At 36.5% G+C, this 20,927-nt stretch overlaps 1 protein-coding gene across 1 annotated transcript in view; it reads left to right on the top strand.

Moving 5' to 3' along the window:
* Window positions 1–17,812, top strand: part of LOC139973198 (uncharacterized) — a 66,340-nt gene extending 48,528 nt beyond the window's left edge. The window contains exons 3-7 of the mRNA XM_071979701.1: window positions 2,390–2,455; window positions 10,954–11,357; window positions 13,982–14,287; window positions 15,714–15,984; window positions 16,757–17,812. Coding sequence (XP_071835802.1) covers window positions 2,390–2,455; window positions 10,954–11,357; window positions 13,982–14,287; window positions 15,714–15,984; window positions 16,757–17,034 — 1,325 coding nt within the window. The 3' untranslated portion in view covers window positions 17,035–17,812. The remainder of the gene's footprint in view (window positions 1–2,389; window positions 2,456–10,953; window positions 11,358–13,981; window positions 14,288–15,713; window positions 15,985–16,756) is intronic.
* The last annotated feature ends 3,115 nt before the right edge of the window (window positions 17,813–20,927 follow it).

The following is a 20,927-nucleotide window of genomic DNA, read 5'->3' as shown; positions in this document are numbered from 1 at the left end:
ATGAAGCTTATTAAGCAATCGTACGTGATACGCGCTTCCTATAAATAATTATTACAGTGTTTCTTCTCTTAGCAAATTATCAACTTCTCTTGAATCTACTCTAGTGTGGTTGGTACTAAGTACTTTGTAAACTTGGGTTGCCTCAAATTGTTCAGATGTTAACATTCATACATTAGTCTTCCTTAGTCAGGGAATTTCAAAGATAGTATAGCCTATAGCTCTGATCAAAGTTAAAAAATACAATATTTTGAGCAATTTAATGATTGTTATACTCTAATTTAAAGGTAGTGTTTTACATCCACTGGGCGGAATATTTGAACGAGAATCATTCATTTGGCCTCGGGTGTCACACACAAGCTAACGTACTTAGCCTAAGCATACATTCTGACTCTGCATTGTTTTAAACATTACCAGATGTATTTGAATTTGCAACAGTCTATGAGTGCCTCTCCCTTTTAATATATGCCTGGTAAACCTTCATGAAGGGCACTAGGTCTATGTTATGCAATGCAGGACGCATAATTATGAGTAATGAATTGATGCATTTTTACTTCTCTCTAAACATTAGAAACCGTATAATCTTATCATAATGATGTGAAATTTTGCTACAAAATATGAAAGTTAATATTTTTTCCATCAGTGAAGTTCGTCAACTGTATTAACGTCCAGACATTGGACAATAAACGAGAATCATCCTACTGGAAAATTTGTAAAAGAGCACTTTGTTTGTCTTTCTGATATAATATTGAAAAGAACAAAGAATTCAAACAGGAAACAAAATCTGCTGATAATTTGATATCATATGATAATGATGAAACTGGCAAAACATTGCACCAGATCGCATATAAGGACCTTCAATTGTTCAAATTTCATCAATTAGATAGATCCCAAGAAAGGTCAATATATGGTTGTTCATGAAAAACATTTTCCTAAATAGGATATGCCAGAGTTATCGAGAAACCAGCCAGCCAATCAGGTAATAGCCTTTTCCGGGGAAAGCAGTCGGGGATATCAAATTTTATTAAGTTATGTGATGCAAACTATTATACCATGGGATAGCAGACATGGCTCTTTTCTCAAATTTCACAATCTTTATCTTTAATCGCTCCTCCTTCCTGCGTTTCTTTGTAATTTTGAGCAAAATATAAATCCCACTAGATATGGTTTTAATCGTTCCTGTCAATACAGCGCTGTTTTATTTATTGGCAGTTTGAGTAGGTAGTTTTTTTTACAATTACTACTCATCCTTGAGTAAAGTCGTATTTCATTACATATTTAAATAGCTTTATTGGTAAACAATCTATGTTTCATATTAAAATATCTAGCCAGCCAGCCATGTTATTGTCTCCTCCCATCTTATTAACTGATTAACATATTAGCCTCCTACGATTCGTTAAACTTCCCTACTGCGCAGAGATTAGAAAAAGAGACCCAACCTTTAGTGAATTGATGAATATGCATGAATCTCTTAAAAGCTCGACAACATATGGCAATGTAAAAACCATATTATAGTACATCAGAACATGTACCGAACATTTTGAATCAGACTCTGCTCAAATCTGAGAACAACTGAAAAACATGGCTGTTAAAGAAAATAGCATATGTTTCCAACACCTTCTTATTTTCATGGCATGTTTTGGTACATCTTTAGCAGCAGGCAGTGAGTATTCTTTATTTATATATTTTGTCCGTTCCTTATCATGCATTTGACAACTTAAATAAAGTAAATATGCATACAGTCTGTTGCTTGAACCTAGCATAAGAACCAGCAAGACCCTGATGTACTTGTAGCATAATCCACTTTTATTTTCAAATAATACAGTTTGTTCTGTCAGCAGTGATGTGACGTTCTGTATATGGTGTAATTGGGTGATTGCTATACTCTGTTTTTTTTACTTGGTGTTTCTATGGTTACTCAAAGTTACGATATAACTTACGATTATGATTGTAATCGGAAATTTGGCACGAATATATCAAGGTATATGACAAGAGTAAGTTTGTAGACGGAAACCTATATATCAATTTATGTAATAAATAATAACGAATTAAAACGCACTTTTATGTTTAATAAAGAAGGAAGAAATCAAAGCAGCTCAGATATTTGACTACATTGGTTATGTGCACAATAAAAATAAACATACGAAACAGATCTGGAACAACTTTGAATTCAAGAAATGAGTTAGAAACAGATGTAACTACACTTTCTACAATTTGAATTCAACATTCTGAGAAAAAAAAATTATGCTGAAAGCAAATCCGATCCTCTTGAAATGGTAATTCACCCTTCCGCTCCCACCCCAATCCTCCCGAAACGCGGACATGCTCCCGTGACAAACTTGTAATAATTAGTAAAGTCCAATGTGCCTTTTGTTTTGTCATTTCGTTTTAGGATTGTGTAAATTTGCGGAGAAATTTCCTGGTGTAGGACGAAGTTGTTACAAAGGTTCAACAAATGGTGAGACTTTCATTTTCTATAGTTTAACTAGATCTTGTCCTAAGTGATTACACCATAATATACATTTTCCGTTCATTTTCCCGCTATAGTTAAGGTTAAAGTACTAACAAGAAAACTTTATCAAGTTTATGGAATTTTGCTGAAATGGATGCGATCATCTGTTTTCTAATATTTTTCCTTTGGGAAACATTCATAGAATCAACAGCTTGAATCATCGGTTGCAAAGATGTATTAGAGATGTAGGCTACATACATTGGAGAAGCAAGGATAATAAACGTTACATACATACCAATACGATATATATTAAGGTGACCATATTTTCCTGACTAGAATCGGGGACATTTATTGAGTGACTGATATGGGGGAGGGGTATAAGGGGAGGGGGTGTCCCCCTACCCTTTGGAAATTTTCAAGTGCCTAAGGTGCTTAGATGTAAAATGGTGATACTTAGAAGCATTTTTTAAATCAATTTTATTTTCAAAAATGTAGCTTTTTTTAGATGAAATTCACTTACTTTACGTGGTTCTTTGAGAGATTGTGAGTTGCTCATGCTCACACCATAAGTGTCGTTGTGCCGCCGTAGTTGCCAATTATACGGTCGAAAGAGTGCTAGGCTAGATCGATCTAGCATATTTTTAACAGTGTTTCCACTTTACACTGGCCCACCTGTTCCATTCTGCGCCTGCACACTTGACTAAATTTTGTTTTTACAATTATTTTACTAATATTGTGGGATATTTTCAAAATTCCTGAACATTTTGACGAATCGGGGACATTTTCGGGGACACTTGTTCATCGGGGACAGCACACTGTAATCGGGGACTGTCCCTGAAAATCGGGGACGTCTGGTCACCTTAATATATATATATATATATATATATATATATATATATATATATATATATATACATATATAGTGTTGGTTGGTTGGCGTCTATCTTGGCGCAGAGTGCTCTATGTCCAGTGGACAGAGCGGAATATATGTTGATACTAGTTGAGACTAGTGGAACACTAGTAGTTGTAACTCGGAGTTTTACGCGTTTTAGCGATCATCAGACAACTCAACAGAGTTGTCTGATGATCGCTAAAACGCGTGAAACTCCGAGTTACAACTACTAGTGTTCTACTAGTCTCAACTAGTCTCAACATATATACACATATATATATATATATATATATACATATATATATATATATATATATATATATATACATATATATATATATATATATATATATAGTCGAAGACGTTCTTTATGCTTGCTTACATTCATTGTTTTTTTTTTTACATGATCATTAATCTAAGTGGAGATTGTACACACAAAAAAAGGTAGATTTTTTTTACTGTTAGCACCTGTGAAATAGGCACCCAAAGCTTGAAAAAAAACGTTTCTTAAGATACTTAATCATTCGATTCTTTATCTCTCGATGACGTGAAGTTGTACCAAACAGGTACAGCATACATACCTCTGTTAAAACTTCACACGATTTATGCTAAACTAGAGACCAAATAATGCACTCTGCTCAATATATTCCATATATGACAATTTAATGTCAGGTTTTCGCTAATGCGTACCCATAAGTAGTCAGTTTTTGATGTTTTCTCAACCTCTGATGCATTTATTTTAACACTTTGTGATCTAGACGACAAGCGGCCTTCATGTTTTATGTTAATGTTAGCAAAACACAATTCCTTCCAAGTTTTTGGGAATGAGCAATAAGTCCTTTCGATGGTTTGTTGAAACTGTATCATTAACATATTGCTGATAATTGAAAGGATGATCGACAAATGAAATCTTGTATATGTTGCATGATAATGCAGTTTCATAAGCATATTTTGTGACTGAGAGATGATCGTTAGATTTAATTTCGTCCGTGTATACAGTAGAGCAGACAATGGACCCAACTTTTATAGTCCTTTTCTAATTTAAGTTGTCGTTAAACCTGTCGTTATGAAATGAGCTATAACCAATTTAGTAGCCATGGATCACTAATAATTCCAGATTAATCTTTTGTTAACTTGATCGTATTGAAGAGAAATCCAGGTAAAGCACCTTTGACACAGTGTTTAGCTTGTTATTCAATTGGGACACAACTTCATGGATACGTAAAATCACATGGTACATCTTTTCTGTATGCAAATTGACGTTTATTCCCACACTGATTAAAACCTAACCATCATCTGTGGCAGCAGAAGCTTTTGCATAATGTTAAATACAATACTCGCTAAATCAGTTGGTCTAAAATCATTTACAACATGTTGGAGATTCTTCACTTGAAATTTGGAACAGGGAATGTTAATGTCGTTTTCCACAGGCTAGGGATTTCACTATTTTGCAAGCTTTCATGGAAATTTGATGTTTATATCGGGACTCATTCAGAAGAGAAACATGTAAATACGGACCAAGGGATGTTGTCCGATCCACAAGTAGTAATTTTTTTATCCTTTTTTAATTGACGAGTTACCAAATTAACATCCTATTTAGGACAATCGCTGTTCATTTCAGGTAAACATAATGGGATATCGTTATTAACAGAGTCATTGAAACGTCAAACTAGAATTCAATAAGCATAATGTGACCATTTTTATGTGGATATTTTATAATATGCCAGGAATTTTATATTTTGTCACGTGGTTAAGCGCCTTCTAATATCACTCAGAATAAACGTATCTTTTGGTCAATTTTGGGCGGACGGGACTCTTACGCTCATAAGTTGCCCCCAGCCCCGCCTTCCCGTTTATTTAGTGGAACGGTCCCACAAAAAATGAATTTCCTGGTTGATGCTAATACTATCCTGGTTAATATCATGAAATATTTCACCTCTTTCCTGGTCCAATTTACCACACTTGTCCTAGTTGGTGCTAATACTATCCTGGTTAATGTCATGAAATATTTCACCTCTTTCCTGGTCAAATTAACCAACATTTCCTGGTTTGTGCTAATACTATCCTGGTTAATATCATGAAATATTTCACCTCTCCTGGTCAAATTTACCACACTTTTCCTGGTTGATGCTAATACTATCCTGGTTAATGTCATGAAATATTTCACCTCTTTCCTGGTCAAATTTACCACACTTTTCCTGGTTAATGCTAATACTATCCTGGTTAATGTCATGAAATATTTCACCTCTCCTGGTCAAATTTACCACACTTTTCCTGGTTGGTGCTAATACTATCCTGGTTAATATCACAGAATATTGTACTCCTTTCTGGTTAAATTAAACAACATTTCCTTGGTTGATGTCACTATTATCCTGGTTAATATTAAACTGATTTTCCACCTCATTCCTGGTTAAATCACCCCTTTCCTTGTTAATACTATTTGGTATGCCACCTTATTCTCCATTTAAGTAGCAATGCATTCAAATTGAGAAAAAGCAAAACATAAATTATAAAATAACATCATCAATGCTACTGATAGCTAACTTTATTTGCATCTCCATTACTTTTGAATTTTGAGTACTAAGTGAACTTTCGCAATTTAGTTTAATTCATTCCTCAAATACTTATACAATGAATTAATATAAGAAATACAATACTGAAATCAACATTTTGAGGACATATTTACAGTATAATCATCGTCACATGCTGAAGCTCTGATTGCTCGACATCAACTGTGAAATGTAACAGGGATACCAAGACCTTGATCAGCACTTTTGCACAAGGAAACAACTTGAAAATCACTTGTACAGTTTTCAGTGTAGAACAAGAAATCCTCTCTTGAGAAACTTGATCAAAGACTCTCTCCCAATAACCTTTGTTACGACAAAATTCAGCCCTGTGTCAGTAGCTTCTTTTCTTTAAAGGTATGCTGTATTAGCCGCAAATATGCTAGATATTAAAATGTGGTCACCTTTGGTCAGAATTCTTAAACTGTTTTTATTACAACCTTTGAGGAAATTTTCCCATTCAGTCATTTTGTGTGTTCCTTAACAATGTCTGAGACTAATTGGAGAGTAAAGACCTCCAGGAAGGTACTTTTTGAAAACTTCTTGCCATTATAGCGTGCTATAATTTGGGGCCTATACTGACTACCATTAAACTAGATAGGAAGGTCTTGGAAGATCTATGTTCACATTGTTGTTGATTACGATGACCTAATACCAAATTTATTTTTTAATCTAATTATTTACTTATTGGTAATTAATTTATATTTTTAATTGAATTACAATTATACTTTGCCACTTTGCACAGGCAAACCGAACATCTGCAAGACAATAATTAGGCTTCCAACAATACCATTAATGTTTTAGTCATAAGCTCATCCTTGGACCTCACATACTTGTGCAAATCATTTTAACTCCAATAGAAAGTGGTAAGTTAAAGCTTATTATCATAACAAGAAAGATTGTCCTTGAACATGAATTTTCTGAAATTCTGAATGACCATAATTATGATCACGTTTTGCATTCATCCATATGTCCGTCCGTGGACTCAGGAAGAAGCGTTTCAAAACAATTAACTAAACTGACCCCTAAATGACCTAGGACATAAAATTCCTGAGCACTTCCACATGTCTCTTCATCACAGGCCATCTCGATGCAAGTTTAATTAAAGTTGTACCAACATGTATTATCAATTGTGGACAGAGAGATGAATTGAAATGCAAAACATCAATTTTTTCTCATAAAAACAGCTACAATCACATTCTTGATATGCATCATCCAAGCCAAAGACATCCTTCTACTACTGCAAAGCTGTGTTACTTGGTAGCCTTTCTCAATTTCTCATTTTTCACCTCTTCCAGTTTGTACCAATCTAGGAAAGGAATGAAGCAATTGAAGTATTAAATGGTGTGTTAACGAACTAGAATGAAAAAGAAGATTAATCGCTTTCTTCAGTCTACTAGTTTGTGCCAAACTTTTTGAAAACATTACTTTTTATCAGTTTCAGTTGTAGAAAAGGAATAAATTGCATTAGCCTATCTTTTATAGCAAGTGCAGTAACAGACTGTGTTGGCAGCCAATTGAAGATTAAAGATTCTTCACGGTCGTTTCCTCTGATCTTTTTCGACAAACAAGAAAATGGAGGTTTAAGTACACACAGCCTGTGTTCGTGAACTTGACATACCAATTGCATAATAGGCGAAGGTCAAATGTGTAAATGTGCATTACACGTCGCTTGGAGCAAAATGAGTCAATCGTGTTATTTACAGCACTTAGCCTATAGTCAAACCAAAGGTTGTGATACTGGTGCAACATTGTTTCTGTTGTCATTTTATGGTAAATGAAGGTAGGAGCACTGAAAGCTCTCTATCAAGCAAGCAATTTTCTCTTCGCTTTAGACAAATTTGTTGCCATGCCTTGCAAAGTCCTGTTGCTTCTTGCTGATACCTCAGTAAATAAATTGTTCAATTTCCTTAATTTCCTTACAGATCTAAGCTGGTTCCACTTTACCAATAATCAGTGGGCTATCAGCTAGCACAATTCCATGTAGATTAAACATAAATCTAACAAATAAAAATTACTTGTTTTACATGTATGAATGATTGCAAGGATGCACCCTTGCACCCTTCGATGTTGAAATTCCCCCAAACAGCAGAGTGACAAGTGAAAATGCCAAGTTCATCTGCAACAAAAAAATTGTGAAATTGTTTAAATTTGATACAGTAAAATAACACTCACTGAAAGTTTACATCTTCTCCCAACCTCCCCCCCCCCCCTTTTCCAAGATAGCCAAGATAGCTCACTGCTCTATGGCAACAATTTTAAAAAGGACTGACACTTTACTGAAGGCCATGGTCACACTCTTTGTTTATACCATGGATAAATAAAACTAGAAGTCAGAGACTTGCCATCTGCAATACAGAATGTAGGATATGCTTAGAATAGTGTACAATTATGTGTTGTACAGTCCTGATTTGGCCTCTCTGTTTTGACATTTCTAAGATAGATGCACTTTAATTTAACTGAATTTCTCTATCACAAGAAATTCATCTAATATAAAATTGATGACTTCGCAGTGGCTTCAAGTTATGCTTCCACAATTTGCGGCGGGTAAGAGATCAATCTTGTGCAAAGATAAATCGATATCTTTTAACACTTTAATAGGAGGAAGTGTATGGAAGTATGAGATAATGGTATATTGCAATGATCGCAGTGACCTCAATTGACCTCTACATGCATAACTTATACATGGTATCAATCACCTTGCAACTCATTTTTGTGTTGGACTTTTGACTTGATGGTATGAGTTGTAATTGCTCAACTACAATATACCACTGCAGCCTACAGATTTTTCATGTACTTTGCAAGTACGTTAATGGAATCTCAAGGTTGTGTGTTTCTTGTACTTTGTCATGGCTGTTAGCTCCTCTTGGGACAAATCTTCCATTTCTGCCAAACAAAATAACACATAACAGCAGAAAGAGTTATTTATTTCTGCACCTAACAGAAGCCGGTCACCTTTGTTAGAAATAGTTTCAAAGTAAAACGAAATCAATTACATTTACGGTCTTTATTTGAGTGTTGTACCATGTTTAAATACTTATCAGTTTGTATCCATACAAACATTCTCTCCCATGAAAACTGTATATGTGTTCCTTTTTGAATGTTCAGAAATCAATACCACAAGGAATCCTGTTATGGGCAGTTCGGTTTATTGAGATTTACACCAATTTCATGATCTGCTGTGATATATAAGGAAACATAATATGCCTTACTGTAAATGTGTCCTTTTTTAATGTTCAGAAAATCAATGATATAAGGAGTCCCTGCTATGGCAGTTCAGTTTATTGAGATTTACACCAAATTCATGATCTGCTGTGCCTAATATGGAAATATAATCTGCCTCACTGACAGTGCTTCAAAACCTACTTCTGGGGAGTATAATTGTAGAATAAGAACAACATGAGATGTAATAAAACTCATTTCTGTTTTATAGTGTGAGGCTTATAACATTAGGAGTGCAAAGCTGTGACCTAGTTATGTGGTGTTTCATTTTACATGTCTCACGTGGATAAAACGTATTTGTGACTAGGCCTAGGCTATACCTATATCATTGCATGGGTAGGCTTAGCCTAATTAATTTCAGCCAAACATTTTGGAAGTTTGACAAACAAGTACCCCCCCCCCCTAATTTACATTCAAGTTTAGTCTAGATTGAGATTATCCATACACAAGTTTCTTGGCTTTTATAAATGAATAGTACACAATTATCATTTTTTAAATTAAATAGTATAGCTTAACTGGTTATAGCCTAGCATGTGTAAGTTTTTCACTCAGAGGTTAATCTCTTCTTTCACTGTCGGCAATCACTAATAGCCATTTCCCGAACATGTAGACCACTAGTAGTATAACCCAGGCCTATAGTCTTTTAAAAGCGAAGGCAGGCTAGGCCTACAGGGTCTAAGACTAAAGTGTACTGACCCAAGAGCACAAAGGTCTATGCATAATATCACCATAAATGTGTGGCTTTGATTAGGTGTGCCCTCAGAAGCTACCGTACACCACAATTACTCGCATTTGGTAGAAGTAGTCACTAGAGGCGGTCGTTAATTAGGGAAGGTCTTGCTTTGAGTATGACGCACAGTAGGAATATACTTACTTAGGTCTAGACTTAGGACTAGTCCGAAAGTACTTACTATACAAATACTAGCCTATACTATCTCATAGCTAGTACAGCGTATTTACTACATCAGGGAAAGGATCTGGCCTAACCTAGCCTAACAACGTAAGAGCTAAAGTTAGGTTATACTTCAATATCGCGCGTACTGACTGTATCGCAGAAATGACAAAATCGACATGATCCCGTTATTTCGCATTTCCATTTAAACACTGATTTAAGATTACTCATACCCCTTTAATCTAGCAAGAATCTGACTTCGTCATCTGCAATAATTAGATGGTTATTTGCACATTTCTTCGTTGTATTTGACTGTTTCTCCTGCTTAACCCCCTATCATATATGAATATTTAGTGCGATGAGGATGGAGCTAGCGCTGTAACCATCCTCTGTCCATCAAGGAGAAAACTACTGATGCCTTTAGGTGATACATCTTTACACCATCAGAAAGAGCACCACCTTCTTCACACCCTCACTGTCTGTCAGCTTTTACTGTTTCTCTGCAGAGTCACATGACTTTGCTAAGAGGCTGACAAGAATAGAAAAACACTGCTTGTCCTATAAAGACGAAGCTAAACAGTTTGAATATGTGGAATGACCAAAAGCGAAGTCAGCTAAGAAGATATTTTTGTAAATAGTAATTGTTAAATATCTGTCAGGTATTTTAGTTTTTACTTTACTTGTAATCGAGCGGAACAGGAATTTATGGATATTTCTACTGTTCCATGTTCGTTTCATACTCCAGACATCCTATTTTTTTTTCATTAATAGAGACAAACTTAAGAGGAACTGATTAATTGAAAGGTGTGAAATACCAACAGAATTTACATCTGTTTTCTCAAGATTTTCGCATGTTGCAAACACAGAGAAAGAAGGAACCTCTTTATTTACCTATAACAAATTCACCTTTTAATTGTGTTCTCTATTTAAGATGATACTACCAAGCAGAGCACCAACTCCTTGCCTGACACTACGGTGTCCTCAGTTGAAACAACCACGCAGAGCAAAACCTCACCGCCGATTAGCACACTCTCCTCCTTGCCTGACACTGCGGTGTCCTCGGTTGAAACAACCACACAGAGCACCACCTCACCGCCGATTAACACACTCTCCTCCTTGCCTGACACTACGGTGTCCTCGGTTGAAACAACAGCGCAGAGCACCACCTCACCGCCAGTTGAAAGCTCCTCTCAGTCAATCGACACAACTCGTTTATCAACCCCGACTGTCTGCCTACGTGGTCAGCTGCGATGCTACAATGATGACAATGAAATGGTCTGTGCGGCACCTGAGAATTGCACATGTCAAATTACAAGTGTGAATGCAAGCATTTCGGTGAGTTTCCAATTCTTTACTTCTGCAGCCAGATATCGATAAGTCACTTAATATAAAATAAATGACTTTCAGATGTTTAAATTCAAGTACAAATGACGGTATTCTGCCCTTGAATCTATTCCCCCCTTGAATCTATGTTAATTTTGATATACCGCTATCCATTCTTTATGCCGACAGCAAAAAAATTATCATCAAAATCGTGGTCATCGTCATCGTCATTTTAATCGTCATCGTCGTCGTCATCTTCGTCACTACAGTTATCATTATCATTATTATCGTTATAGTTATTCCTATTATTGTTGTCAGTGGCGGAGAAACAGGGGGGTTTGGGGGGGGGGTTTAACCCCCCACTTTTTGAAGAGGGGAGGTTGGCCCACACAATCAACCCCCCTAATTTTTGCCAGTAATGTTCTGTTATAGCCTATGTTATGTGCTTCAAATGGCATAATAAATCAAATCATTAAATTTGAAATTGTTAAAGTCATTTCAACCTTTTACCTGGTAGGCTACATGAACAATTAACGACCGAAAACTGAGTTAGAATTGACCCACACATTATTTCTAGCCCCATTCCCCCACCTTGCGCATTGGAACTTGTAGCTCATAGCGCTAACTTCACCCCACAACAGACATACACAAAATAACGTTTTGTTGCTGTTGAATAGCTTTGGAACTGTATACACTTGCCAACTTCAACGAGGTGTTTCTAAGTACATGTACGTGAGCAATATGAGTGTCGAAATCTGTCGCTAGGCTAGCGCGCTTCGGCACTATGAATGCGAGGTTGATTTCGCCGCACGTGCCTTACGTTTTACACAGCACCGTTTGGTAAAAATGTACTCTTATTGTTTTTAGGCATGAATTGATAATTACAATGGTTGTGTTGTAGGGGACTACCTTAGGAGTTAGGACTATTTTGGCAAAGTTTGGAGTATGTGATGACTGTAGATTGTTTGGAAACTTCACTTGAATCATGTGAAAACTCACCTGAACTCAAATGTAAATTAGGTTTGAGACTTTGTTCCTGTATGTAAACCTGTGATATGGTTAGTGTATAGAACTATTATGCTGTAACTGATGAGAGTATCAAGGACAGCTAATAAAACAACATACGGTACTCCAGAATATTTTGCACCCACGCGAGAAAACTGCACTGAAATGAATTGTACTGTATCCTATATGTTGCACTGGTAGAGCGCATGCGATTCAGAAAAAGTTGTTGGATACGGCCGATAGGCTATATAATCCATGGTGACCGTTTATTTACAAGTTGAGAATACAACATGAAAAACGAAAAAAATTGCTTTTCATTATAGTAACACATCAGTGTATTGAACTTTGGCGCAGTTTGATCCAGCATTGTGCAAATGACATGCAGCAGTTCTCATTTTATTGTATTTTATCCACAGTTGTTAAATATAGGACTGAAATCGCATTTGCGGCAGTCTATATTTGTTTTCTGGGAGAGGACCCCTAGACCCATTGTATATGCAAAAGTCTACTTGGATTGTTTGTCCCCTGATTTTCTTTCTGCAGACGCCCATGTATTTCTCCAAACTAAATTTCTAAGCCATGAGATCTAAAACTTAAGGAGGTTTAGGAGCATCATTAGGTCTGGAAAGTGTTATTCTGGCGACCTGGGAGGTATATTTGCCAAAAAAATTTCGTACGCTACGCGCGAACCCATGGTCGCGCTCCGCTTAGATAGTGTCAGAGAACAGACACGCGTCCCACCATTATCCAAGACTGATCAGCGCCCATGCTCAAAACTGTCGATGTGTGTAGTATTCGGTTTCGCAAATATCTGGTATATATTTATTTCCTTCAGCGAAATTTTTTAGTAGCCGTCTGAATTTTCGAAAATTCCCCGACCAACATTCTTCATCATACTTCATCATACTCGTGCAATTTTGACCCGTCTGTTAGGGTTTGAAGGAGGTTTTTCTATATCGGTTGTCCATAGATGATATTTTGTGCAACATTATGGGTATGTTTTGAAGTGAATTTATTCACGAGAATTGTGAATTTTCAAATTCTGAACAGTGGGGCTGACGGGTATTGTGGGCCGCGATGAAGAATCACCTACAAAAGCAATGATCCACAGCATACGTGATGAAGTCAAACATGATGTGTGACTGGTAACAATCTTCAAAAAGGTTATAGATGAGAAAAAAGTATTTGGAAATACTTGATTCTCAGGCAAAAGTGTATATATGGTTGGTCAGTTTCAAGCCCGAGAAGTGCCATTTCCGGTGATCTGGGGGGTACCAAAACCAGAAATTTGCTTCAACGCTGCGCGCCAACCAATGGTGGCGCTCCGCTTAGATAGTAATTCGCGCCCCCTCGGGTTAGAAAATCCTGCATACGCCCCTGGTTAAATGCAGCTTTCAAGGCCTGGGCAGTGCCATTTACTGCAATCTGGGAGGCAATACTTGCCAAAAAATTCTTGTGCACTTTGCGCCAACTTATGGTGGCGCTCCACTTAGATAGTGAGCCAGCAGTTATGACTTTTTATTTCATCAATGGCCTGCAACCCCCCCCCCCCCCCACTTCTGACAAGAAATCTCCGCCACTGATTGTTGTAATTTACTATCACTGTTTACAACCACGTTGCTATTGCACAGGCCGGTGGATTTTATGTCAACCCTGATTGTACAAGAAGGGCTCACTGTATCAATGGCAATGTCACGTGGGATGACGTATACAGTTGCAACCCCAATGCACTGTGTGAGGAACAAAACAATGTTCGTCAATGTTACTGCAAGACTGGTTACCATGGTGATGGAAAAACATGTTTGCAGCTCACTAACTGCCAAGATGTATATACTGCTGGTATTAACGCAAGTGGTATCTACACCATTAAACCAACTAACTGGTCTGGATCACCATTTCCAGTGTATTGCAACATGGCTGACGGAGGTGGATGGACGGTAAGTCATAATAGAATCTAGATTTCTGTAGGCCTTTGGTATATAATTCACAAATAATGAATCACAGATGACATAAACTATTTACTGATGTTTAATATTAAGTAATTACCTGCGTCATTAGTTTATTTTAATTAGCATTACACAGATACAGTCTGAAAGATTGTGACAAATCCGGATTGTCCTCCGTTGCATTCTATTTGTTTGTCTGTGATTGCTACGTTCAAATTTTTAACCTTAAAGCATTAGTTATTACAAATACAAATACAATGCTGGTTGTAACAACAGTGGTATCTACACCATTAATTAAACCAACTAACTGATCTGGCTTACCGTACTCTTTAATGATACATTGTTAAAAACGACAAACGTTTCAAGCGTTTATTTTAGAATTCTACTTTTCCCTCAAAGAGTACACGCTACCTTACACCGAAGTGAAATGTTACATTACTTAAGAAATATGTTGCCCACGACAGGGAGAAGAAAAAACGCGATCTCATCCATCAAAAATAAGCTGCGTTGAATGTTCAACCGACTCGTCGAACACACAATCTCTTTTGCCGTGTCACATAATCAACATTCATAAAAAAAATTGAGAAATGAGTTGATATTTCCTATAGTCCGGTATACGATGACATTATGGACCAATACATATGTTATCAGGGGGAAAACGCACTTCACGTATATAAGTTACATTGATACATTGATTACTTCTTAACTTATTGATTTTGTTGAACATAGATTGTATATGGCAATGGGGGAAGGTGTTAAAAACGTATTTAAATGAATTGCAGACAATAACGTTGGATAACAAGAAGGTACATGTCGAATGTGCTATATTGATTTCAAGGGAGTAGAAATATCACAAACCAGAGAAGATCGAATTCAAGAAGAAGTATACTAGTATTGCATTACTCAAAACACATGTAATTAGAAAACATATAAAACCGTATGATAATGAATATTATAAAACAACTAACATAAAACATTATAAGCTGAACTTAAAATGTTGACTTATATGTTTGCATGCATGACACAATTATTTTACACATTTACACATCAACACTATTATGGTGCACGTGAATAATAACAAATAAAAATGCCCCAGTGCCCCCCCCCCCCTTCCTCCGGCTCCTACCCCCTGAGTGGAACAGAATAGTGACAATATCGGTACTCTCTTGTAATTTTGTTTTCTTTATGTGATTGCCACTAGAAGTCAAATAGCATAAGCTCGTAAAATGTCAATCTTCTTTTTCTGTTTATTATGGATTGTCTTATATTCGATTATGTTCTTCAAGTACTCGGTAACTGACTTATTTATGTTCATCCTTTGGTTCTGTCACGTAAGTCTTCATAAATATTCCCATGACTTCTGAGTTTTGTATAACTTTGTAAATCTTAGGAAGTCCTTAATTTATTTTGATTTCAGGTGTTCCAACGTCGGGTTAATGGTTCTGTTGATTTTTACCGTAACTGGACCAGCTACAAAGAAGGCTTTGGTCAGATCGTTCATGAATTTTGGATGGGTAATGACAAGCTGTATTACATCACCAATCAAGATAACTATCAAATCCGGATTGATCTGGTCGACAGGGAAGGGACTCCATACTTCGCTGAATATGACTTGTTCCGTATCAACGATGAAAATGACATGTACCGTCTGTCCGCGGTGGGAACTTACAGCGGGACAGCTGGAACAGGTGAGTTTAATAAATAAAACGGGTAAAGGCGGAACAGCAGAAGTACGAAATACCCTCTGTGAGTTAAATAAATAATGGGATGTTTCCATCTTTTGCCATCTAGGTTACCAATTTCTATCTCCATTAATGTAAATAACTTCATAAATATTTTTTTATCTGAACAAATTATTAAGCACAATCATAAAATATGCTAATTTTTTCAATTAATCATAACATAATTATAATAAAGCCATTGTCACGGCTTATTCTACATATACTTGGAACTTATTTATTGTCCCTCTATAGTTGTGCCATTTACTTGTTCTAAGTTTATATTCTCCATTTGGATATCAAAACGTTTTGTAGAAAAAACACGAAATATATGGGTTATACGTATATGTATACGTTTTTGACGAATGATTAAGTATTAGAAAAATATTGAACGTATAGTTTTTTCGTAATCATGCTATAAATGCACGGGGCCTTTTTTTTCATGATCTGTCATAGATATCACTCTACCGTACCAGCAATATAAAGAGGGGAAAGATTTTGAACTTTATTGCTAGTGTGGAGTAATATGACTTTACCGTTCAAAATTTAACAATGAGTGCCCCTCAGTATTACACTCTAATCGTGTGATATATTTTAAATCAATATTTCTAATATGAAAGAGATTGTGATTAAAAGTTTCTTAATGATATGTGATATTTTATATTATACGCACTAGGGTGGAAAAGGGTTATGCGGCTTAAACGTCAGTGCATCATGTATCTTTTCTCTTTTGTCTTAGCAGACGACAAAAATGCTTTGGAATATCAGTTCAACAGTTTCTTTAGTACTTACGATCAAGATAATGATAAGGATACTCGACACTGTGCGGTAGTCTTACAAGGCGCATGGTGGCACAGCAAGTGCTGTAGATCCAATCTCAATGGCAACTACTTCGCTAGTGTCCTTCCTTCCACTAAGTTTTGTTGTGGGGGCCATTCCTCTATCTGTTGGAGCAACCTACCAGGACCTGACCATAACATCAAATACACCGAGATGAAGATTCGACCTGTACGTGATTAAATGTAGCAAATACCTTCAATTTTCTGTATCCTTAGACGGAGTAAGCAGACGCTTCACCACAGATTAAATGAATAAGACTTATAGTGTATTCCTAGAGATATTTACAAGCCGGAAAACCCACATCCAGCCTGAAATAATATCCTTCGTTCTCGTTAATATTTCGTCATATGAAGGTAATGTTGATTGCAATTTCAGCAGATTCATATTGGCTCATATTTTATGCAGTAGAGTAACGTCATCTTGTATCATTGTTTTAGTCCATTATTTACATTACAACAACAACATATTTCCCAATCAAATTAAATTAATTGAGAACTTTATTTTATTTAAATTAAAAAAACAATTAAAACTTCGTAAATTAAAATGTACTCTCCAAACTAACGAAACTACAAGAATCTGTTTAGAGTCCAAAATCTCGTTACTATGTATTGCCATATCACTGTTCAAATCAACAGTTTTCCGACAGTTTGTCCCATATTCGACATTTGGGAAGACATCATATCAACATTAGCCAATTGTAAGATAGGCTCCTGCATGGAATTTGTTAAATCTATTGTTGAATTGACATGTAATGTGTGTTTGTTGTGGTCCTAATGTAGCATTTGTGTTTGCTCTTTCATTGTGATACCATATATTATTATTAATCATGTGAGTTTACACTGTAATTTAATTGAACGTGTTTCAATTGAAATGGTTTCGAAGTAGTTATTACCTTTTTAAATAATTTGTGGAAATCATCAACTTTGATATTGTTAACAAATACTCATATAACCTTTTCCCTGTCATTAAGTGTATGGATGGATGGATGATGGGTGGGTGGATGGGTGGGTGGGTGGATGGATGGATGGATGGATGGATGGATGGATCGATGGATCGATGGATCGATGGATCGATGGATCGATCGATGGATCGATCGATCGATCAATTGATCGATCGATCTTGCAAGGACGACTATTTCCTTTGTGGGTGGTCAGGTGGTTTCTTTGAACGATTGCCATGACGACATTTGGATACAAATTCGCTACGCTTGTTGATTGAGTTGTAGCTTTTGTCGGCTCTCCTTCTTAATATGAAGAACTTTTTTTCCATACAGAGTTGGAGCTGCACTTATATGTATTAGACTGCTTTTAGGGTTTCCCAAGAGATGAAGTGATCGATTACACAATATATATAACAAGAACAACATCAAAATAGGCTATAGCTGTATGAGGAATATGCGGCATAATATAAAAGCCCGCAATAACAAGATTATATCGAAAGCAAATCAGGAGACCAGTGAAATAACTTGCAATTGCAGGAAAAAGAGCGACTGCCCCCTATCTGGGGAATATCTCGTCAGCGATATAATGTACAAAGCAAAGGTCACTACTGGTCAAGAGACAGCCGTATAAATCGGTCTGGTCAGTGGAAGCTTCAAGGCAAGCTACAACAACCACATCAAATATTTCTGCAACTTACGTTATCAAAAGAAACTGAGCTCTCAAAACATATCTGGGACTTAAAAGAAAGAAAATCGATCACTCCGTCGTCTCTAAGAACTTATCAGTTTGAAAAAAAAATACAAATTTTGCTTTTGTAGGAATATTATCTTCCAGTGGGACAAAACAACCTGTTGTAATCCTATCAAGCACAAAACCACTTAAAGAAGTGAATTGATGTCAGTGCTGCTGTATTATTAGTCAGAGACACGTACGAAACTTAAGTATTTCAGAATCCGCAACTTCATGATGGTACAAGCTAAAAAGATGCACTTTCTATTACTTACTTTTACACAACAATATTTATCGCCGAAATACTTCTTTGAGTTATTTTTGTATATCATATTGATGTAAAATTTACTTAATGATAAACGTTTGTGTCAATACATGGTGTTAAAAAGTTTCATTGGTGTTTGATATTTTTAAAATTTACTCTGTCGTGCGTTGTAATGTTAAAAGGGGCTAGTTTGTTGGCAGCTATGCATCAACTGTAACAAAGCTTATTAATTATTGACATTCTTCACGTAATCATCTACGTCCTTTTCATGTACCAGGTAGGACTATCACATATTCCAGTGAAATTGAGCAATTTCCATACGTTATAGTTATACGCACGTTGTGATGATCATTGGAACGAGGTGTGCTTACATGTCCTTGGTGGAAAATGAGTTCGATTAGCCTAAACTAGAGGGTTGCTATCTATCTTATGTATCCGTGCTTTGGATGCCGAACAGTAAATGATAACATACTGATGTTGTTCATCAGTCCATGCCCAATCAATTCATCTCATAAGTCAATTAAATAAAACACGCATGGGCATCCGCAGTATAGATAACCGGAGAGAACCAATGAAAGATGACGGTGAACCGTCAACATTTAACCAGTTTTGTTTGGTGTCTGGGGCTGTGAGAGTAGCGTAGTAAGGAGAGACGCAGCAAAGTTAGTGACACCTAAAAGAGATTTCGTATTCAACAAGCCCAACCTTAGTTTGGCATGGGTAAGCAAGTTTATTCTCATCGCTCCCATATACGAAGGAAACGATGTTTTAATCGTTGGTCAATTGAACCTATTGCTGCTCTCTGTTTCCATAGCACCGGTTTCCATGGTAATATGTAATATTCCTGAGTAGCGAGTCCCGTGGGTCACCTATGGCAGGGTGACCGAACTGGGAAAGGGGGTAAAACCGTCTGCGTGTAAGCGTGTCTGTTACATCAGCAATTTTATGTTATAGACTCCACCAAAACAGCTGGGTCGAATACTTTAAACTTGGTAGGAAGGTGCCCCATGATGAGATTTTGTGGTTCTAAGAACGAAAGGTCAGATGTCAAAGGTATAATTAAGTGAAAAGGGTTTTGTGTTTTAACTTCAAGTGAAAACATTAAATTGACAAGCAACGTTCGCAGTCATAGCTGAAATGTCAAGTGCTATTAAATGTGGTGGTTACGGTAATGGTAACTGGGTCACAGGGCATGTGTCTAGGATACAGTTTTAATGCAAATTGCGTCAGAAAATTCCGAGTTAACGGCTGGCCCCGTTTTCTCCAAATTGTGTTTGCCTTACATGTAGTTATCATGTTAATTGAGGTCAAGTTCAATGATCAGTTCTCAAATTAGCAAACCAAGAGCTTCTTGCTTTAACTCTTACAGGCTGCATTGGATTGACTTGGAACCTTGACAGGTATAAGATGTCAGATAGCATTAAAATATGTGGTTGCTATGGTGGCAAAATTTAGCGGTCAGAGTTAAAATATCAAAATAATTGATTTTTTTTCTTTTTCAACCGGAAGCATTGAATCGACGTGCAACATTCACATATATGAGGAGTAAGTATTGTAAGTACTACCATATTATGTGGTTGCCATAGTAACTGAGATAAACGTCAAAAGTCAGTGAAGTATCGATCACCAAGGCGCAATAGCAAATATTTGGGTATTTAATTTAGAAAGGTTTTAGCGTCGAATGTGCTAGATACTTCTGAAACACAAAGGAGGTAAAGCCAGTTCACGCGCGCAACAGCTTACGCGTGTTTTACACAACTATATATTTCTTATTTGTTCGCATACACTTAAGAATGATGCTAGCTTGTGTCCGCGGGTGCATTCGTTTGATTTGACTGATCGATTGGCAGTATTTGCAAGATGATTTCTTCAAGTTGGGTAGGAAGCTGCAACGTGCTAGGGACTTATGAGTTGAAGACCTTTACAATGAAACGTGAAAGGTCAATTGAAGGTTTGATTGAAAGAAAGTTTCTGTAATCTAATAAGAAAAGATGGAAGATATATCAGTCAGAAAATCATAGTCATAAGTTAATGTTGTAAAGTTAATTAAGTAACTGTCTTAAGAAAGCTACCCCACCCCACCCCCATCCCACCCCTTCAACATGACATCCCGTCAGTTTGGAAGTCTTAAGCGTTTA

This window comes from Apostichopus japonicus, chromosome 9, assembly GCF_037975245.1.
Source record: "Apostichopus japonicus isolate 1M-3 chromosome 9, ASM3797524v1, whole genome shotgun sequence".
In the NCBI taxonomy this organism is placed as follows: Eukaryota; Metazoa; Echinodermata; class Holothuroidea; order Aspidochirotida; family Stichopodidae; genus Apostichopus; species Apostichopus japonicus.
The sequence above is the reverse complement of the archived record's forward strand: the minus strand, read 5'-3'. Positions and strand labels throughout refer to the sequence as shown.